General features: G+C 43.9%; 1 protein-coding gene across 4 annotated transcripts in view; it reads left to right on the forward strand.

Annotated features, from left to right (window-relative positions):
* Nucleotides 1–15827: 15827 nt before the first annotated feature.
* LOC125000873 (neural cell adhesion molecule 2-like) overlaps nucleotides 15828–23388 on the forward strand; it is a 236867-nt gene continuing 229306 nt past the window's right edge. For 2 of the 4 annotated variants that reach the window (XM_047576614.1, XM_047576615.1), the window contains exon 1: nucleotides 15828–16452. In XM_047576614.1, coding sequence (XP_047432570.1) covers nucleotides 16314–16452 — 139 coding nt within the window. In that variant the 5' untranslated portion in view covers nucleotides 15828–16313. The remainder of the gene's footprint in view (nucleotides 16453–23388) is intronic. The other 2 variants (XM_047576616.1, XM_047576617.1) reach the window with 1 other exon arrangement.

The raw sequence follows: 23388 nt of genomic DNA on the forward strand, positions 1-23388 counted from the left end.
GCATATTTGAGAATAAACAAAAGAGTTATTTTAGTGCTTGGCAGGGTGGTACGTCTTAAATCACATCTTGCATGTTGCTCGCGAGCTAGCATACACCAGCAAATCTGTTAGGAACAGGAGGAATTCAATCAGGGAGATCCATGAGGCGGTGTGGAGGCCCGTGAGTGAGATCGATGGCCCGAGAAGCAGGTCGCGAAGGGGGCAGCTCTCCCGGTACAGTGTTTCATCCCCGTCCTGTTTGCTGAGTGTGACTCAGGCTGAAAGGAAAGGGAAGCAAAAGGAAAAAAACAAAACAAAACCCCACCGCATCCAGGTCCCAGAGGCTCAATCCAGCCCGGGTGCACAATAATATCATTTTATGTCAGCCGTGAGTGAAAGTTTCTCCAACTTGGGGAGGTCTGATTGATGGCTGCTGTAAATCAATGCTGAGAGTGTGGCATGGGGTTTTTATAGCCAGGGAAAATGGTGCCGCTTTCACACAACTCACCCAACTCTTCCTTTCATGTTTACAACTGGACTTCACACTTGAGCATATGTTATAATTGCCTCCATTTGGATTGATCAGATTGAAACAAGACAAGGGAAATCATTGATTTTAAAGTGGTATCCCACTTTTGCTCTGGTAACACTTTTGCCAATAAGTGTGAACCAAGTGCTCGAAATCTTAAAAAACAAAAAAAAAAAAATTAAACATTATCGTGAAATGGTTCTGAGCGTCTAAAAGGAGAACTTGATTGACTTATCAATACCAAAGCCTTGTAAAGATGCACGACCCACTCTTGAAGTGATCGCTAACCCCTTGAGAGAAGTCGAAGAGAGAGAAGAGAAAAAAAATCAAAGGCTTTGATTAGTCTGTTGACATGAGCAGCTGTGGATCCGAGACTAAGCAAGGAGTGATTACAAAAATCTATCAAACTCAAAAGAAAAAGAGAGAAAAAAATAACACATGACAAATGAAAAAGCTGAGAAAATTCCAAGTGTGTCTTCGCTGTCGAGGCAGACGTCAGATGTGTGTGTGTCTTCAAAGAGAAAAGGAAAACAGAAGAACTGTAGGGGGAGACGACAGCGTTTGATCATGATGCTTAAATCTGTAACCCGTCTTCACGTTAGAAGAAGAATGGGATAATATTACTACAACTATTATGAAATATGTATTTTTACCCACAGCACCCACTCAGCACAAAACAAAGATAGTAAATTTTATTGGGGTAGTAGAAGGAAAAGGATGTTGCTGCTAGTTTGTCTTCTATAAGCGAGGAATGGTGTGGCTCCAGGCTGTTTCTATTATTGAAATCACTGAAAATGCAGATTTATGAGGAACTCGTGAATACTATTTACAGAGAAGAGTGCACTCAGATCCATCATCCATATTTATTGCTTGCACAATTTAAACATTTAGAAACGATCATAATCTGGCAGAATTGTTCGCCAACTATGATGTAGTTCGCTGTGCGCAGACATTTACTTGTGCTTGAAATGTCCTCTCAGGGAAGTAATGTCTTTTGTTGTCATTTCAGTCAGCTCGTTCTACAAACACAAAACCTCAGAAGGCCCTCAGTTGGCCGTCTTTGCCCAGATACCATCCATTTTGATGTAAAAGCTAACTGCTAGCATGCGCTGCTATCTGATGAATGGCATCCATTGAATAGAAGGATTCTGATCTCAGGAATCATTGATCAGGCTTGCTAACATCATCCTATCTAGAAGTTAAAAACACTGTCCATTCGTTTTAACTTTTTCCCGCCATTTTTTTCCCCCGCCATTGACATAATTTTTCATCTATGCCTTGGGTAGTTGAAGACAACTGACCTCACAGGCTTTAGCTTTTATTTTATTTGTTAGATATTTATCTTTAATAATGAATTAACTAGCTTAACTACAACGTATTACATGTCTTCCGCTAAGACCTGCAAAGCTAACTAGCTTCAGCTGCTATGTTATTTCTGTCATAACTTAGCAGTCGTGCCATTTACAGTAGATTTGTGAAATAAAACTATACAATAGTTTTAAAAAAGTGCACGTTTTAGGTAACAGCTAAAGAAATGTATCTTTAGTTGTTGCTAGCTGTCTTTAGCTTGATGTAACTCTTTTGTTTTAGCTGTTCTCTTTAAGATTCACATCTCAACTTAATTTTTGACAGACATGTTGTTAATGAATTTTTCTTTTGAAGGCCCGTGCTGCTCTAGTGGATGAGAGACACAAGTAAATAAATCTATAATGTAATCTATAATGCTGTGTTGCATTATTGGTTGCGGGCATGGTCAACATGGCTCTTTGGTCCCATAAGTGCTGCCCATCTCGACCTTCTCGAGGTTTATTGATCTCATCCCCTGTTCAGCTAACATGTGTGTTGCTTTGAGGATGAGGATCAGTCAAGATTTTCTCAAAACCCTTAATACAGCTCCAAATGAGCTGTGACAGGAACTGTTTCACACTTTGTGGTGAGAGCCTGCCAGACAGCATTATTTGTGTGTTTACAGCTGACAATGCTGTAAATTCAGATCTGTTCAGGTCACTCATTTAAATGTGGAGAATGTCCCACTTTTGAGGCAATATGCTGCACTTGTCCTAAAGTTTTGTATTCATCAGCTCTTTTCAACTTGAACCAATCACACACCATGTCCGCTTTGACAAACGTTGGCTTTATCTTCAGCTTTAATGCAGCGCTGTTGAGTGTGATTGTCATGAAGATCCCAGAATATGTTGAAGCTACACAACGGGAACCAAATGGAAGTGGGTATTGTCAGCAAATGTAAGGCGACATACAAGAGTGTGACAGCCCTCTAGTTGCTATTCAAGGTCCTTGCTTTATGTATATATATGTATATATATATATATATTTTTTTTTTTTTCATATTCGCAACCAATGTACGTTCAAAAAAGTCATTCAGATCTGTCGCAATGCAGAAGTTAGCATGTTGCGTGAACTTAACAAACATCAAGATGTCACAGCTCTAGGGAAGAAGCTGTCTCTGAGTCTGCTGGTTGTGGTTCTGATGTTTCTGTGCCTCTTTCGTGAAGTGAGAGGTATAAACAGTCCATGGTCTGGGTGGGTGGGGTCTGCAGTGATCCTGTTGGGCCTTCTTCCTGGACCTCCTGTAGTTACTGGTGTTCAAATCTGTACAAAGTTAGGTGCTGGATCTCTTGTCTGTAATGGGTCCACACCATTGTCCCCGATAACACCCACCACGGTGGTATCATCAGCAAACTTTACAGTCGTGTTTGTGGGACGAAAAGCACAACAGCCCTCTGGTGTTTCTTTGTTCAGGACCAGTGTGGACGATGTACAGTCCCCAATTCTCAGCACATGTTACCTGTTGGTAAGAAGGTCCCTGATCCCGAGGCACCTAGGCAGGTCCAGTGTGAGCTCGTCCGGGAAGACGTGTTAAAAGCTGAAATGAAGTCGATGAAAAGCCTCCTGATGTACGTGTTAGCTTCTGTGAACATGGAAACAGAGCATTTCTAACTGTGTATTTATAGGCTTTATTAAATCAATCATTACATTGCAGACTGTGTTTGTAGGTATGGATTTATAGTGTCGGCCAGTGCAATAACTTGTCCCTGGCTTTTGTTCATCAGTTGCTTTACATGAACAATATGTTTTTTCAACCAAACTGAAAGAATTCATATTAGAGATTGCAAATTAAATGTTCACACCAACGCTAAATTAAAGATGTATGCATTTACAAACTCGAACCATCCATCTCAGTAGAACTTATTCGACAAAAGAAATTCATAGAGGTCTGAAGTTATTCATTAAAGCCGTAAAGATATTTCTATGTTTTCATTTGATTCCTGCTTCATTCTTCGTATTTCTACCTTTTTTCTGTCCCTCCTGCAAACTTGATGTTTACCCCACAGCTGAACATGCTCACAAAGAAACTATTTGTGGCAACCACAGAGGAGCGATCAGATTAATTGCTTGCATGGCTGGAGCTCATATTTTCCTATTTAACTGATTAACTGATCTTCCAGTCGGGCCAGTCTCTATTTTATTTTTATATACTAAAATCAATGAATATATTCTGTTACTTGTTTCCTACAAGTTTTTTTTCTGGATCAGATTGCTGAAACAAGAGTTGTCGCTTCATTGCACTAATTCAGTTAATAGGTGTCCAAAGCGAAGTTACATAACACAGGCGGTCCAAACTAACAAAATCTCAGAGGGGGTATTATCAAATGCTTGCTTTGCCTGTCACCAGTGAACAATAGAAATAGTTTCAAAGAAAAAGACATGTGCATAAAATCTCTTGATTATTGCCATTGTGGCTTGGTTGCGGTAGTAGTTCTATATTTTGGATTAAATCCAAGGATAAAATCAGAATGAGCTAGGAATGAGAAAAAAAATGCTCTTCGGCTTTTATTGTTATTCATGCCTTATTCATTTCAACATTTTTCTGAAGGTAAATGCTGCCTCGTCATTACTTCACTTTCTAACATAAAAGCCATTGTTCTACTGTAGCGGTTTAACCCGTCTCCGTCTTTCACAGTCACACACAGCTCCAACTCCGACACAGAGTCATAATCTTTCTCACTGCATCTAGCGATATGGGGAAAGCTGACTTTTCCACATCAAGATGAGCTGGTGGGGGCATTATCAGCCCTGGAGAAAGATAAGAGTTGCGTCGGTGGGCCGGGAGTCTTGTGTAAAAACCCAAAGGTCACATGGGCTTGACTTCACACCGGCAGACATGGAGCCACTGAAGGTCAAAGAGATTGAAGGGCTAATCCATTCGCAAGGACGCCAACCACACCTTCGCTTTCACTCTATTTCCTCACAGCTGCTTTTGTTTCTTGAATTTTTATGCCCGGTGATACAGATTCTTTGAGTGGGGAGGATGAAATCCCAACCAGTAGCCGCTCGCTTAGGTGACCAAGACAATGAAAGAGGCAGCGACGGCCGAACCCTGAGGCTGATCACTGAACCACGGCGGCATCAAGAAGCATATTAATTCTAGTGGAGCGCCCTGGATAAGTGGGGCCCCTTGGCTCCGCGCACTCCAAATATAATCATGAAATCACAGCGTTCGATAATAAAATGTACAGCGTAATGCTGAGCTGTGAAATGGGTGCAAGCAATCCAGCAGCGGCGACGACAATCAAGATGAAAACTGCATCGGTTTTCGTGAGGTGAGGGCTGGAGATTATCAAGACACGGGTCTGTTTCAGTGGAAATTGGAACGTTACTAAATCTTGCAGAAATCTGAAAATAGTACTGAGCTCAGGAACAAATTCAATTCAGACATAACAGGACAGCAATCACTTCCTGTCTCTCCTTTGCCTGATTTGTGTCTTCAGCAGTAATAGTTCACAACCCCTTATATCATGTTGGTGTACTGGAAAATATCTTGTACATAAAGCTTAAAGCCATTCTGTAGTGTTTTTTGAACCGTACTTTGGACCATTTTATTCCTTTGGTGCAGGTTGTTAGCGCAGCACAGGTCGTCCAAAACAAATAAATAACCGGGCCGAGAGGTCTGACTGTTGAGGTCTCAGCTCCTCTCCGAATGTACTGTGCAGCGGGACAGTTTGTCAGGAGTGAAAATGCAATACAAACTCCTACGATTTGGACCGGACAAACTGTACAGCTGCCCCACAAAACACAGGTTTTCACGGGTGTGAAGATCAATGCTGACACCTGATAGCCGGCGGTCCCTCACGCCTGAAACGCGTGCTGCTGGAAAGTAATTGATTGCAAATTGAAGTCAGAGCGGATGATCGACTCGGCTTGTTCTTCCTTGTGCTTTTTGCTCCTGTCACTGTGTAATAGCCAGTTCCCGGTCCCCAATGTTTGTACAGGAGAGAAGCAATAAAAGTCTAGTTTGGGGCTTTGCAGCCAAATGTTCTCATCTGAAATCGCTCTGACAATGGTGCATGCACCACTTCAGTTTGTGAATCTCTATCCGAAGTGACCCTACGTGTCTTGTGGTCTTATTCATGAGTCGGGCTGAGATGGATCTTAAGATCGGCAGGCAGTTTGTTACACTGTTTTCAGGTGTTTCCAGTAGCATTGGCACTAAAGTGGACTGTCTATTAGTCAGTTTTCCAACCATTAACTATGATCACAGTCTCCATTAAGTACAGGCTACTATGCCTGGACATTTGGAATGAGCTTATTTGCATTGATAGGAGCCACTTGAGGCACTTTCATCCGGGAGGACGCCCCAAGACAGATCCAAAGCAGGCTGAAGGGATAACACATCCCATGTGGCTTGGGATCACATGAGGATCCGAAGCCATGCCGGGGAGAGGTACATTCAAGCTTCTTTTCTTGACTTGCTAATGGGTGGATGAATGCGCGAATGTGTTCGTCGTCTCTAAAGCCGGAGAGTGGTGAATTTAAAACGCCCAGTCAATTGATCTTCCAACGCTCGACTCGTGAGCTCTGGGGAAATTAGCGAAATCATTTTGGTTCTTATTTGCCATGTGACCATTAAGAACATCATGCATGAGTTCGCGTGCACCGATGGAAGTCGGTTGAGGTTTTTCCAACTGGGAGGACATGTCCAGAGCAGGCTGAAGGGATAATGTACCCCGTGTGGTTAGGGAACACCGTGGGAGCTGGAGCTGGAGATAGCTGCTAGGGAGAGGTACATTGAGAATCCTTTTTTAAGCCTGGCCAATGGATGGATTGATGAGTGAACAAAACTTAGTTGGAGAGACCAAAAGTCCTGTCCTATAAGCATGGATAAACTAGGATTCTTCTGGTGAACATTTCGCTCTTGTTTAAACCAAACGATCACTACCGTCACTACCAGCTTGAAGGCAGTTGCCAAACAACGTGGAGCCGTCAGGAATGAAAAGTTCCCCTGCGGCTAAAGCCCCCAGTTTGATTTTCTCAGCCTGACGCCCTATGACCACGCATCATGTTGGCTGAGCTTAATCTGACAGGACGCTAATAGACGGTCTAATTAACATAATGTCCACCCATTAGGAGTGGTTAACCTTTGACTCGTCTCGCTGACAGGGATAATAGGAGGAGTGGAAGGAGGCGCGCACATGCGTGAACTGTGAACTCATGTTATTTACAAATCATTTCCACACTTCACGATGCCTGTGCATGTGTCCACGGGCAGATGGGGGCGATTTTAGAACTCCGACATGTGACACGCACACGTCTGCAGTTACTGTTCATGTCATTGGGTCTTTCGCCCGTCTCCTCGCCGAACTGCGACCACTTTCCGCAGACTTGAGCTTTGCCCCGTTCTCGTGCGTCCAACACACATGCGCATCTCCGCCACTGATCCTTCGTGACGTCTCATTCCGCCTCATTTCCTCACACCCCTGCTTCCTTCTAATTGAGGCGGCGGCGAATACAATTATGGCGAGAATCATCCCGGACTGATGTGAGGACGGATTAACGGGATTAAGAAGATAATCTGTTGACCCTCTGGCCCCGGCGCAGTATGAGGCTGGGAAGGCAATTTGAAGCGAAGAGAAGAGGAGATAGTGGGGGCTTTAATGAGCGAGCTGACGAAAGCCTCTGACCACAGAGAGGCTCGCTTGGTGTGCCGCGCGGGGATTACTTTCTGCGAGACGCCCCTCGGCAATCTCACCTAACCCCTTACATCCGCCCCGCTGCCCACACACTCGCTCCTGCTTCATCTAATGTTCAGCACCAGTTGCACATCATATTAAAGATCCCAGAGTAACGAACAAGAAGCAGCAGAAACATATGCGCTGTATTCAGGATTCACTTTATTTGTGTGAGAAAAAAGCTGTTTTATGTAAAAAATTTACTTTTTTTTTTTAACCAAGCGGACCCTTTAATATTTTGCAAAAAAAGACGGGAAATGACTTTGTGATGTCATCCTGCACTGAGATGTAAACCAACAAATTTAGCAAAGCATTGGCAAAGTCTGTCCTATACAGCTAGCAGGTAGCACTGTCAGCTATCATTTGTGTTCATGAAAAGTTTTGTAAAAACCAATAGTCAGGCTCATTTAGCTTAGTTAGCTTGCGTTAGCTTAATTTTACTGTCCATGTATTGCACTGTGGAATAACCTTGGCATGTTAGCTTGCTAAAATGCAACTACATGTCCAGCACTTAATGTGTTTCTTGACAGTGCCATGAGAATTGCATTAAAGGTGCAGGCCATCAAACCAGAAATAACGAGCTAAAGACGCTAACTTCATAGAAGAGCTGCAGTTTTAAACCCGCTTAATACTCTGCTATGTGTGGATTATAGTGAAGTGTAAGTGAATATTGGCTAGTATACAACGCTAGACTGAGGTTATTATAGTGTCCAACAAGTTTGACCAAGATAGAAGAAAGTTATTAATGGATGTATCTGTGTTTTGTCCTACTGTTAAAGCATATTTCAGATTTGCTTTCTTCTTCACGCGTCCTGTCCTGCGGCATCATCATGCGAAACAATTTTCAATTTGATGCCAGTTGCTGATCCGCAGCGCTCCGGATCAATGATCCGAGATTAAGAGTGATGTTTAATGGACGTTTGATGGGCTTAAGTAATGCTTTTGAGTTTGGCTGCAAATCACCTTCCCTTTGCCGTCTGACAGACGTGTCTACTAACGTAATAATGACAGGCCTTCCTTCAGGAGGACGTGGTCATCCTTTGACACCTATCTTGTCACAATAATGAAATGAGTGACGGAATTGATAATAAGTGCTCAAATTGCATGCTAGGTTTAAGAAATATTTCAATGAAAGCGCCTAAGGCTGCGTTAACCTCCCAGCCTGGCATTGTGTGAGAAGGATCCCTCGTTCGCTCACCTTAACACGCAGAGATGCTCCACTGTATTTTCATTGTGGCTAAGCAATCAAGCACATTGATTGCTTAGCAGCGGGAAACTTGTTGTGTCAAAGACCGTGATTACAGAAAAGAACTGAAATATGTGATACTTAACGTTTTATACAACAATAAGAACTTTGTAAATATTCATTTCTTTTCATCGAGGGTCTTGAGGCGTGGACGCATCAAAGTGACATTAAAAAGCGGGCGGACAACGACCGACAATGGGCACATTCACACCAGAATACGCAGACCTGGAGCTAAATCTGCAATAAGAGTAGAAAGAAAAGCAGATTGTTTCACCTGCTCAAAGAAAAGCCTGCGGGCGGAACCCTTCAACAAGGACTCCAGCTGCTAGGGAGCAATCACAGGCTTTGAGGATATTTTACTCTAAGATCCGTGTTTACCTCAGATGAAACAGAATCGCGCCTGACGCTCCAGACTGAGTGATAAATGTGTTACCCCCGCACGCGAGGAGGAACTCGAGATGTAGCAGATTCGTGCTCTTTGCCCTGATGTATATGCAGCATGTTTTAGCTGCACAGTTTGTCTTCGAGCATCAGAAAAGAACTCTGAAATCGCGAGTGTAAAGCTTGAAAGGCCAGAGTCTGACCGAGAAAACACGCGTCCGCTGGGAATCTGATTTCCACCCCGCTGCATTTTCCAAAAAAATTTTCGGTTCGGGGCGCGATTTTAAAGATGCCATTTCGACTTCAAATTAAAGAGCACTTTGTTTTTGTCGCATAGCAACAGAGGAAGCCGCCGCCGGCTCTCCTCCCGAGCATCCGTTCGGAGCGTGCAGCGCCGGCAGATTGTCCAAATGCAATTATCCACGGGATTTGTAATTGAATTGCACGTGCGGGTGTACAACTGAGGATGGGGACTTTCGAGACTTTAAGATATCAACAGGCGCCTGGCAGATTTGTAGTGCGGCCCGGCGGAAAGATACAGAGGGTGTGAATTTGTTTCACAAAGACAGGGGCGACGGTGTGTGCGCTGCCTGTGAGTTTTATTACCCAGGGCTGCGGTGATCCCTCTAAGCTGTCCACGTTGTGTGCTGAGTCAGGAGGCCGTCACGGGGGTTTTTCAGTTGCAAACCTGGAAGGAGCCGCTCGTCTCGTCCCTCAGCCAAAGATGGAACCGGCTGTCACCGTTTCCAAGGCTTTGTTAAATATAAGCCAATCAATGGCTTTTAGCCCCTCACTACTTAACACTCGCCTCCTGCAGCATTGGAACTTTAATTTCAGTTTCCTACCTTGACGCGAGAAACGTGCTAATTGCTCGCTGTTTATATCATTACTAGCTGTTGATGTGTTGTTGATTTGATCTCCAGAGGTCCTATAAACATGTTTTATTATCTCGTTTCATATGCATATTTAATGCGATGCTCGCGTCGGCCTGGATGTTGTGGAGTCGGCGCGGCTGTTGACCCACTTCCTCCACCTGCGCTCGCCTCATTATGCGCCGATCGCGCTCGTCGTTTAACCTCGCCTCTTAAAAATTTATTTTTAACCAGTGTAATTATAAAACATTTAAGTTTAACAAGCTCAGGAATTGTTTGTTGTCAGCTGATTTCCTTTGTCTCCTCCGCAGCGTGATTAGCGTGATTGAGCTTTTGAAAGAAGGTCGTTGATGACTCGACTCTGTTTACATTGGACATTCTAGTTCAAGTTAAAGCCGCCATTCTTCCACAGCCTTCACCATTTATTAGCTTAAGCTAAATCTTCATGTCTGCACATGCATTATGAGTAAATACTGTGTATCAATACATCATTTCATTTGTATATTAGCTTATTTTTTGGTAGGCGAGGAAGAAAATTCATTTTGAGAAATTGTTTTGGAGGCAAGAAAAAAAGTACATGCCCCCAAGTGCGCGATGAGTCATCGACATTTTTAAATACTGTTAACAATATGTTCAAACAAGTATTTATATGTAGTATTTATTGTAATTTCACTCTGAATACTGCCCTAATAAACATTTAAAAACATTTAAACTTTTTTGTTGGACCTTTAAAATAATGAGATGCTGACGACCCCTTCATTGTCTTCTTTCTATCATACTTCTCTCTCTATTTTTGTTGTTCACTTTGCATCGGCAATTATTCCCACGTTGAGATATTTCTTTGTAGATGAGCACCAATAATTTTGTGAGTTTATTTTGTTTGTTTTGCAAGTAGGTGAAATAACAGAAAAAGGCCACGGCGCTAATTATCAAAGGGCAGCCATGCAGCTCGGCAGCGCCCGCATTCGCAAATTCAAACGCTCACCACACTTTGTTAATGCATCAGTTCAGGCTCCGTAACGCAACATTGCTGAGGTTGACAGTCTGATCGTGCTCTGAAGGGGGGGTGTTGGGGGGTGGGGGGGTGACCATCTGGAAGCCCCTTCCGGGCTGACAGACGTTCAATTTATCTGCGTCTACATCACTTTGGACCATTTACTGTATGCACACCACAACTGTAAGCATATCCAATCTTTCTGAATCAACACCGTTCTGGTGGCTCTGCTCCGCGTCATTTGCTTAAAAAACATACGTGTGGCACATTAATCATAATAATCCAGCTCCTCTTGTCTCGAATACAAAGTGTATTTTCTGTTTTGAGAAGTTGCTGAGGCAAGCATCTTTTAACTTGTTTATCCCACTGCTTCAGTTTCACCAAATGCGCAGTGTTTTCTCTTCGGCGGAGGGGGGCGGGATGCTCTCATTGTACTGATGTGCGTGGCTGTATTCATTTCTTAAGAGTGTGCGGCTCGCATACATGAGACGTTACATATTTTCAAGGGAGGCGATGTTTTGACATGTGACAACTGCTCTCTCCGCACATGAAGAAGAGGAATTCATAAGAAATGGTATTTTCTTTGTGGAAATGTTAATATATTAAAGAAAAGTGTTTTACATGTATGTCAAATCCCAGATTTTTATTTTACATGGACTTAACTGGACTGCGAAGACCTTTTCCCACAAGGAAGAATACAACCATAGTTGGGGAAACCATCCACCGTTTTCAGTAAACTAGATTCACATGCATAAATTCTTTGTATGCACAGACACGTCGCTAATGGTAGCGCAACGCTATTCAATTCATTGTATGTTTCCTGGCATATCAAGTCTTAAAGAGGCCATATTGTGCTAATTTGCAAGTTCAGAATCTTATGTAGGATGCGTAGTAGAATGTGTTTACATGATTTAATGCCCAAAAAATGCATTATTTTTTTAATAGCGTACATTTTTGCTGCACCTCTTTGCGCCCTCTGTCTGAAATGCTCCGTTTTAGCGCCTGTCTCTTTAAGGCGCCCATCCCGATACGCCCACCGGGTAGAAATTGTGTTATTGACCTTTTCTTCAGTGGCTTTTTCAGATATTCTACATGCATAAAAACCAATATAACACACATCTGTGTCATACGGGAAGTTTGTATCAAGTAGCTAAAACTGAAGAAACGGTAGCAACACTTTTAAAGTGCATAGTTTGAAATTTAAAAATGTAAAAGCACCTCTTTTGCGAGTAGAAATTAAGAGTTTTGACTTAAACTATCCAAAGACAGGCTCTAAATAAATTAAAATATTTAATTGCGATTAATGGCATGATTGCTACAGTTTTTGTTTTTGTTCTAAATGTACCTCAAAAGGATATTTTTCAAGTATTTAATGCTCTTATACAAAACATTGACTAATACTGGAAGCTAAACTTCATGAGATTTGTTGCTGCTCTTTTGATTCTGCTTGCTTTCTTTTTCTTCTTCTTTTTTTTCTTTTACTTGTCCATGGGGCGTATCACTGCCCTCTTGTGGGTAGAACTATTTACTACAACTGCACCTCAGATTCTGCTTGCTTTTCAGAGCATTACTGCAGCTCTGGTTTCACAAAGTACAGTTTAAAATGTGCTTGGCAATAGGTGAATCACGCGCAAAGCAAGTAAATCAGAACCAAAATTAAAATTTCTACCGATTGAAAAAACTTAGCGAAGTAAAACCGACAGTGGGAGTAGGAGCTTGGGTAAATGCGCGGTGACATTTGCGGAGGTTACAGTGGGAGTAAACCGGGGCGAGCTAATTTGCTCCGAGCTAATGTGATGAAAACAAGGGTAGACCTTAAATCCCGCTGCGTTGACATCAAAAAATAGAGACAAGAGCATCTTGTCTTACGCTTTCGGCTCAAACGTACGCGCCGCTGCAGCCTGTTCTCAGCTGAACGTCAGTGATGCGTGCGTCCTCATCACTCACACAAGGGAGGAGGACGTGGGTGGGGGGGGCGGGATGTGTTAAGTAACCCGGACAAAGACCACAACAATGAATTATCTGTGCGTACGTCTCCAGAAGGAAGGGGCGACTCCTCAATGACGCCATTTAACTCGGTTGCCGCGGCAACCGGGCCTCGGCGGGCCGCGGCAGTGGCGGCGGAGCAGTCGCTGACATTACGACTTGAAGGCAGGCCACGAGTTCTTCCACTCGCAAAACACTTAGCCCACCCGCGCCCCCACCACCCCCACCCCGTCACCCCACATCACAAAAGAAGCTGCATTATGCAATACTTTGCAACAGTGAAGTGGCGGGTCTGCAGTAGTGGTGTGTTTCCTGTGAAATGGACTGTGCCTTTGAAATACAGTTGGACATACCCTGACAGCAGTTATTATGTTATTATACATTTAAAGCAAGTGGAAAATGTGCCTTATTAAAGCTATGTAATTACATTTTCTTTGCTTCGTGTGCACTTACCACTTGTGCACTTGACAGACTAACATTAATGCCATTTACCATGACTAGGGTGGCGCGAATATTGCAGTACTCAGACACGTAAAGACAGTATTTTATCCCCACAACATCTTTTTTTCCCAGACCTTAAAGGGCACACACACACATATATATGTGTAAAAACCTGACACTGAAACTCCAATGAGGAGCTCAGCTCATCGGCAAATTTTGGACAGTGAAGGAAACTGCAACAAAAGATTCTCAATTCAAAAACTCTCAAGACAAAACCTCTCCAATTAATTTTGTTTAATAATCATCAAGGGAGAAACTAAGAGAATATCATGTAGTCTTTATTATAGGGAAGCCATAGTCTGTGAGTAATTACACCAGATATTAAATGACCTATATTCAGCTCGATGTGACGTACGGCTGCAGAATTTTTGGGTTAAAACACTCTCCAGCCGAGCCTCACTTGGAAACGATTGTTACTCTTCATTTTCCCATCATCCCAGTTTCCGCTTTTGACACAAATTGCACGGCAACAAAATCCTGAGAGCCGGCGACTAACCTCTAGACGGCTGTTAGGCAGGTCGAGACTTTCCCTTATCCGCCACAGTTACCTTCATTGCATCAGTCTGTCAGGCACCTGTGGGGGAATTGCAGCCATGGAGGCCTTTTGACATGAGTCTGTTAGGAGCACGACAGTGTGGGTCATGTCATGTACCGGAAAATAAGTTGTTGTTATCCTAAAATGAGACCCAGAAAGGCCACCGTGGGTTGAAATCCACCCAACAATGAAACATGACGATACCTCAGGATGTCGGTAAACCATTTCCAAAAAAAAAAAAAAAGAAAGTGTGAAGGCTGCTCAGGGGTTTTCCATCTAGACCACCAGCATACATGAAAATGAGACAACAGATCTGCTAACTGAAGAATTTTTTTTCCAGATCTGTTTTGCACCTCGTGTCACTTTTAATTCGGCAGCTCGTTTGTTGCTAACTGGGACGCCTACACGTCTGAGATCTTGGATTTGACTGCATGACAAGTGATAATCAGCCGTCGTCTCAAATCCGAGGATGCTTTTAGTCGCTGTCTCGTGGCACAACGGCCCTGGGTTAAATCTTTTTTTATTGTTTTTTTTTTCCCTCATCTTAAAACATAATTTTTTTTATATATAGCAGAAGTTAAGCGAGATAAATCTTTCCACCCACGTGATGAATGCAAGTCCTTCATTTACTTTTCTTTTAGCTCCATTTTTGGTTTCCACCACCAATGCACTCATCTGTGTCTAGAAAGAACTACTTAAAACTACTTTCTAAATTAGTTAACCTGAACCAAGATGCTTTGTCTGTCTTTTTGTTTGAAGATGGGAACAGACATAAACTGTAAGTCCTTCATTTACTCGTCTTTTAGTTCTATTTTTGGTCTCCACCAGGGGGACGCACATATCTATTTAAAAATAATAGAAACTCCACTTCTTCTGTCTGAATTAGAGAATCTGAACCAAGTTGCTTTTGTCTGTCTTCTGTCCACAGTTCTCACGTCTTTTAGCTCCATTTTTGTCTCCACCGGCAAATGCACATATCCACATTTTTAAAAAAGTACTAAAAAATACAAATAAGTGTCACAACAAGATGCTTTGTCTCTCTTTTATTTGATGATGGGAACAAACATAAACGGTAAGTCCTTAATTTACTCTGCTTTTAGCTCCATGTTTGGTCTCCACCAGGGGGACGCACATATCTGTCTATTTAAAAATATTATGAACTTAGCTTCTTCTTTTTGAATGAGAGAAACTGAACCAAATTGCATTTGTCTGTCTTCTGATACAAATAGATATTACGTCCAAGTCCATAGCTCACACTTCTTTTAGCTCCATTTTTTGTCTCCACCAGCAAATGCAAATATCCACATGTTTAAAAAATACTAAAAACTCCTATTTTTTTCTGTCCAAATGAGTTGTAACAACTCTGTCTTATGTTTGATATTTATTATTTCCCCTGAAAAAATAATCTAGCCGTTAGTTAGTTAGCCGTAATAGTAACATTAGAACGATGAGCTAACAAACGTGTAAATTCATCTTAAAAGGTGCATGGGAGATAAAGATGTGTGGATTTGTCATGGACATCTCTCATGTTTGGTATCACTACATGAACGGATGGGTTCATTCTTTTATCTGTGATTTAACTCTCACTTAACAGGGGAGCTGTGACCAAGTGGATTACCTGACAATTTCTTTTAAAGATACTGTGTAACGCACCCAATACCAGCACTGTGATGAGATTGCAGTGGCACACTGGGAGATTTTTCACCAGTGGTCTCCCCTTCTTGTTTATGTGGTGCATAGAGTTTTTTTTTTTTTTTTCTGTATCTGACTTGGAACATTCCTACGAAGTCAGGGAGGTTTAGGAGTTGGCTGGCTCCGGGAGTTTTTGCATTATTCATAGGAGACAGCATTTTTAGTTTTCGTGTTTTGCATGTTTGCCTAGATTCTGGAAATCAATATTTGCTGCTCTCGCTAAAAAAGGGATTATAGGTGGTGGATTCCAGGTGCCTAGATGTCGCACACACATATTAGAGGAGGCTTTGCCACTTTCTAGATGGCTCCCGATTAAATGTTTGCAGACGCCGCTGTATGAATATGTCTGTGAAGGTTTCTCAGCTGTTACGTGAAGTCGTGCGCGTTTCTCCTTCTGTTCTGTTTCCCACCAGCAGCTTCCAGCGGTGAGGGTTGGAGACAAGTGATGCTGGGGGGCGCAGAGCGCAGAGCAAGCGCGGTGGACGAGCGGCGAGCGGGAGCGCGCATATAGGAAGGAAGGGAAGGAAGGAGCTGAGGCAGATCAGTCGCCAGCGGAGCTCAAGACGGCGGATGAACGGAGCCGAGCGTGTGTGTCGCCCTTGTCGATTTTTTGCAGCAGCCGAAAGCAGCGTCCGGCGGCGCGAGACGTGCCCGAAAATGATGCTCCAACTCGTCCATCTCCTCGGGGTGCTCGTCTGCGGCAGTCAAGGTGAGGGGCCGTGCGCGAGTGCGTGGAAACCTCGAGCTTGGTGACTTTGTGGACAAGTTGAGTGTATTTGCCATCTTGATCTGCAGCAGGCGGAGAGGATGGAGGGAGGGAGGGGGAGAGAGGGGAGGGAAGGGGGTGCTGGGGGTGAGAGAGGAAGAGAGAGGGAGAGAGAGGGAGAGAGAGAGAGGGCTGGATTGTTTAACTGGACGTTGTTTTGTAGTTGGGGCACGTCTTGCAGGGTCCAGAATGCTTTTCTTACTGAAAAGGGGGATTATGATGGGGTCCTTTTTTAGGGGTGGGCAAGCTCGTGAGAGACCCACTCTCTACTCTCCGGATACAAACTGTTATCTCCATAGGATAGCATGTCTTTATTCTTTATTTTTTTTTCTCTCCATCTCTTATTTTTACGAGGCGCCCGCGTGGGGCTGTTTTAGGTGTATCGCGTCTTTAATCTGACGCCTCTTAACTTAAACTGGCTTCATACATGAAGACATTCGTTACGGTCTGACTCACATTTGTTTAGACCGCCGCCTTTCCCCCCCATCTCCAAAACCTCACGCTCTCCAGTTCACTCCGTCTCGCAGTGCAGAGAAAGAAAAAAAAATACTGTAGATTGAAGATTGCGCGGCGGAGCGTCTTTCTCCGGTGTCTGCGTCTCGTGCGTAACGCTGCGCATGATAATGGGAGCTTCGCCGCGCGGCTCGGCGGCGCGGAAATGCCTCCGAAAGTTTTTGGGGAATAGGCGCCGGATTTGTGACAAGCGGAGTGGCACTTGTCAGTTAATTGGGGTTCGCGCGCGCGGGCGCGGGGGGCGCCCGGTGTGGACGCTTGCGCTTGCGGCGCGCGTGCGTCGCCGCGGGTTGGAAACATTGAAGCGAGTGTTCCGCCGCCGAAGGGCGCTCAGAGAAACGCATTTTTAAGTCACATTTCTTAACTGTTCGCCGGTGAGTGGGGCGCGTCCCCGCGTCTGAGCAGGCGGGCGGCTTCAAATCCACTGCGAGCACATTTCTTGAAATGCAGAATACCCGCGCACACGGGGAGCTTCTTACATCCCACCGAGCGCCTGAACAAATGCGCAGAAACAAGGTGTTCTCCAAGACATTCTCGAGGATACTAATTATCTCCCCTACTTGGAGAAAAACAAAAGATCTCAACACTTAGCAGCAAACAGAAGGAGTTGTAGATTTTTTTTTTCTTTTTTCTATTTATTTATTTGCCAGTGTGGCCACACTGGCTTCCTGGCGCACAACGGCAGGTGGGGGTAGAGCGCTGCAAAGTGGTGCCAAGAGTGAAGCCATAAGCCACCGGTCGTTAAAGCGTGTTGCATTCACATATTATATTGCTGAAGTCCTCCGGGTTCTCAAAGTGGGATTTAGAGGAGGATTTAAAGGATCCCTTGGCTACAAAATGTGCAATCATAAATGAAGTTGTGCAATGCTTCAGGGTGCTGCACAGACCTCCAGCTTCACAGGGGTTAAAAAAACAAAAAAAAAACAAAAAACACATCACCATGAATTTTAGCATTATGAACCCCTCTGATGCTACTAATGTGTACTTCTGTCGAACACACTAAGCAAAGTCAAGCATCCGCCCTATTTGGCCTTGGCTGCATCAGTCCGGGGTCCGTGCACTTTGTTTGTTTTGGTTGTTTGTGGCATGAAAACAGAGCCAAAGCTCCAGGATAAAGATTTGTTGCGCACACAACTGAGGCGCTCCAGGGAACTGAGACACAGAGTTTATTATCTGCACCGCTTTCTTTTTTTAAAAAAAGAAAGGACCTAAAAGGAGTCTATTGGCGCCTCGGATCTCTGCCATTTTTAATCAATAGGCGCTGCTGTTATGAGGGAAGGGGGGGATTTTTGTCTGTTATTACGTTTAATCCGACTCAAGTCAAACAAAGCGAGGTATAGTTAGTAACGGGAGCCTTTGTTGCAGCTGTATTACATCACCCGACCGACCAATTTCCACTCTTGTCGCGCTTTTGTATGCGATAAAGTTCACACAATTCCACCTGTCGTAGGACGTGTTCAACCGGCTCGAACGTGAATAAAGAGGGTGGACGTGAGTTGCGGTGGAGCCTCGACGAGATGTTGTGCTTTTGTGAATGGAACAGACTTCATTCCTAGCAGGAGGAGGACTTGTTGGCGCCCTGGCTCCCGCTCCTTCGCTAGCTCAGCTCTATCCTCTCCGGCTCCTGAAGGAAAACATTTGCTTTTGAAGTCCCAGTTCGCCGCCGCCCGCCCGCCCTGCGCTTACATCCTTCGAAGGTTTATGTATTTGGCTTTTGCAGACGCTTCTTCCTACTACAGTGAATTATATGCTTGCTTGGGCCCGCTCGGGACTCGCCGGTGTGATGTTAAGTGGCGTAATTAAGACATCTCGCCGTGTCTCTTGAGGGGGGACACGTCAGTGGCTTGGGGTCGAAGAGATTTATGCCCGCTGTGCTTAAGTGTCTCTCGTTGCGCCTCGAGCCGAGTCTCGAGCACGGGTTAGGTTACGTCGCCCTCAAAACAAGCAAATGCATCATACGTGGCAGCTTTTAAATTCCCACCACTTGTCTCTAAGTTGCACTTCTTTAAATATCTACGTTTTCCCGCTGATCCGATGACTTGATGCGACACCACGTGCATTACCGCTCACAAATTCCCATTAAAGGCATGCAAAGCTGTTCACAAAAGAAATGGCCTGTGTCTCATTTTTTTTCTTTCTCCCTGTAAGGTGGAATTGATTGCATTATTTGAATTATAGACTGGGACGGGGAGCGCACGTATAGAGGGGCCGGCGTGTATGTATGAAAATGGAATCGCCCCCTCGAGGCAGCTGCATATGAGAAATCAATTTAAGGAACGACTGGAGTCAGCAGGGCCCCGAATTGTACAAAGGGCAATCTCGGTGTTATGGATATGCTATTTATTTGCCTGTGAGCTCTTTGATTTCTCATGTGTGCCCTTTAGCGCTCTGTCTGACGAGCCCAGGCCTCGGCTTTGAATTTGTACATCGCACAGAAGACAGGACAAGGGTGTTAGAATCTAAGCACCTGGGTGCACGAGAAAAGGCTTGTTGCGCCAAGCCGCGGTGCTGCCGCCGAAAATGAAAATGTCAGAAATAAAACGGGAAAAGGAAACGAGCGGTCGCTTTTAGACGCGGCTTTGGCGTGTTCTCCCAACTCCTACTTGTTCAAGTCTGTTCCCGGCGTATATGATTTAAAAAGTGGGCTCTCGTTTTTAGCCTGAATGCCCGGTTTTAGCAGTACTTGGAAGCTCCTGTTAATTCCTGTTGAATAAGCTCATCATGTGTACAAAAGCGCAGATACATCGGTGGCCTAGAGGCTCACTTTGATGCCACTATTAGCAGTTCTAGCTTCGAAATGCAAACAGGTGAAACTACCGCACAGGACTATAAATACATGAAGAGGCTCGAAGTGAATGACAGAGAGACAAAAAGAGATCTGAAGCAACTGCCAAAAGACGCAAAAGTACCAAAGGCATTCGAAATGGCAAGAAATAGACGAATTTTGGCAAAAAAATTGACAAAAACAACCTCGAAAAGATTCGGAAAGAGCCACCAAGAGACGCTTAATGGGCAGCAGCAGGCCAAAACATTAAGGGTGAGACAGAAAATCACAATAGACACTGGGAACAGTCACCAAGAGACGCAAAGCTACCAAAATATTCAAAAGAGAGATTCAGAATGGCAACATAGAGACAACAACACTTAACATACTTAAAGTGACACGAAAGTACCAAATGACTCCAGAGAGACAAAGAGACCTGGAAAGTGCAACCAAAAGACACAAAATCATCATCAGGAGACTACACATATGTGTAAAGCAACAAAAACTACCTCAAAAAGGTTCAAAATGTGGTAAAAAAATATATATTTTGACCACAAAGACACAAAAACAACCTCAGAGAGACTTAGAAAGAGCTGCCAAGAGACACAAAGTCACCACCAGGAGAGTTTAAACATCAACAGAGAGACAAAAGCAACTTCACCAGTTGACACGAAAGTACCAAAATGACACCAGAGATTTTCAAAATGGCCACAAAGAAAATAAAACAACCTGAAATAGACTCAAAGCCTCTGCAGCTCGGCTTTAATAACCACAATTATTACATCATCGATAAAGTTGAGTGTAGCTTTCAGGATTCTTGTGCACAAGCTGTTCTGCTCCCAGAGCTCGGCTAACGCGATTAGCATCAAGGATTAAGAGACCTGCAAATACGAGAAGACCGATTGTCTTGTTCTGACACATCTTGGATTTTTTTTTGGGTTCCAGCTGCAAGCTCCAGTACGTGAGCATTTGGCGTGGTTTGAAAAAAAAGTTATTTGTGATGCGTGGAGCATAAACAGCAGCGTGCTCTGCAGTGGCCCCTGCCAACTTCTGCCTGCTTTCACTCAAATTAACCATTATTATCATGGAAGTGACTAATGTTCTCCTCAGGGAGTCTCCCCCAACCAGAAGCCAAGAAAGCGCTGACTACACCAAGCAGTCGGGGGGCCGCATTCAGGAGGCGTTTGGCGGCCCCTCATTTGCTTCCATATCCTGAAAGGGAGAATCAGGCATGATGGAGTGAGCAACGGGAAGATTTATATAGAAGGAGGAAGAGATTATGTTTAAAAATTCATTCAGTTCGAGTGAATCTGATTGCGTCTGGTTAAATTGCATTGCCCGCGATCGAATCCAAACTCTATGGAGTCGCACTGTGCCAAAATTAATAAAATGTAATCGAATCCTGTCGAGATGGAATCAAATTAGACCGGAGTGATGTGATTGGAGGAGGCAGCTGCTGCATGTTGCCGCGGCGCTCCTGTGGGCTTGTCTACGGTTTTACATCCGTTTGGCGCGCGCCAAGCAGGAGACCCTTTGGCTCCTGCGTTTGTGTGTCCTGCCAGTCTAAATGCCAGTCTAACTAGCAGGCTAATGGGCAGAGCCGGGATGCCAGGGTGACAACAGAATCAGTGGGCACGCTGGCCGGCTGACAGATGGATGGAGGAGAGTCTTCATCCCCCCTCTCCTGTTGCTCACTATCTTTCTGTTGCTCCGGCACGAAGCGACTTCGCACTTCACGCGGCCGTTCTCCAAAGTTTTGGGTTCGAGGCACCGGCGGGCGCGATTAAACGAGGAACAGAGGGCTCAGGAAAATGGCAGCGGAGCTTGAGGAGCGCTTCAGTTTCAGTGCTGTTCTTTTTGAGTGACCCACTTAAACCGTATTAATAACCACGCTGAAGCCTTGGGGTCTGTTTCACACCCGTTTGACATAAATCACATGTGAAGTTTAAAGTGCGGGAGAAGTTTTTTTGTGACGTAATTCATTGCACTCGCAAATCTGAATGTGGCCAGACTTCCTGTTCCTCCCATAGTCTGTATAAAGACAGATGAACTGCTCCTTTAAAGCATAAGTCTTCAACGGGAGGCAGTCTTTGGTTGATTAGACATTTTTTATATAATAATGTATATTTATAAATAGCTTAGTTTAATATAGAACACATATAGTAGGTAGGGGGTCCCTACTTAATGTCTTCATCAGTTTGGGGCTCCTTGACCTGAAAAACGTTGAAGACCCCTCCTCCTAAGCAAAGCCAAAGCAAGTAGAGCTCCCCCTGGTGGCTTGAGGCTGCAGTATAGGTCATAAGCTCCACCTCCTCCATGTTAGTGGATGGGACTTGAGCCAAACTAAAATACACATGCAATATATTTATTTAGGTACTAAATATAATGTTTATGCATGTTCAAGTGTCATTTCTATGGAGAAGTTTTGTTTTAGTTTGTTATTTGATGCTATAGAGACAGGATGACATAATGGTGACTGCCAGTTGCCACGCCAACTGCTCCATAAGGCGGTCCATTGGACCGTGAGAGTTGTAATTGTTTTTGGAGACGCCCCGTATCACTGGGAAAAAAGTGTCAGTTTGGCCAACGAAAGGAAGTGGGGACACGTCATCCATATTTATATACAGTCTATGGTTTCTCCTCTTAAACCTCAGCTGGTCTGGACACTGCAGGAAAACATTGATCCATTGTTCTCGGAGTCTAGTCGCCCAGTCAATACACATACCAAGCTTTTTACCTCAAATACCTTTTTTAAAAGTTAATATTGATGCGTGTGCGGGGGTGAAAGGGTTCAACGATGTTAATGGGAGTCTTAAATTAACCGTGATGTGCGTCTGTACTGTAAACTCTCCGCGCATAATATTGATTTCTCAGCTATGTGATTTGATTAATGCCGACAAGATTTATGTGCAAGTCGGCTAAATAACACAGACAACCATGAAAGATGTTAAGCACAGTGTCTCCTTGTGTTCCGACATGAAAAATGAGTTAATTATGCGGTTTTAGAGGTTGCCTGAGCTCCTGGAAATTGCCGTTGCTTTATCTTCTTGACATAGTTCTCCAATTTGTTTACTTATTTAAATGTATTCATTCTCAGGTGAATGCGGCGGGATATTGCTCCGGAGGGCTGGCAGTAAGATGAAAAAAAATCTTTAGCGTCAGGTTTAAATATTAAAACACAGACAGTGTGTATATTGAATCCTTATTTTATTACATTAGGCATGACTGATAAGAAGTCAACATGTTTAAGTCACAGAAAGCAGGTACCTATCAAAGTTGTGTTTCCTCCAAGCAAAATCATTTTTTAGAAGTAGAATAAATTGTAGATGCAGCGTATTTCCTCAAACAGGAAAACACAATACTTGACATCTGTTGGTGTCGGTGCACCCTGATGACTTAGGTACAGCTGAGGGCAAAGACACACTGTGCCAGAAAACAACTTATCGACAGCACTTACTTGGGTCACCTGCAAAACGACCACTGAGTGCACACACGGGCTTTATTTTCTGCACACCAAATTCCAATTGCTGTCATAGTTTTACGGCCTTTTTTAAGATTGAAACAGCAGTGAAAGAGAGACAAGAACTTCACAGAAATTGCAC

The sequence above is a fragment of the Mugil cephalus genome, chromosome 23 (genome assembly GCF_022458985.1).
Source record: "Mugil cephalus isolate CIBA_MC_2020 chromosome 23, CIBA_Mcephalus_1.1, whole genome shotgun sequence".
Classification (NCBI taxonomy): Eukaryota; Metazoa; Chordata; class Actinopteri; order Mugiliformes; family Mugilidae; genus Mugil; species Mugil cephalus.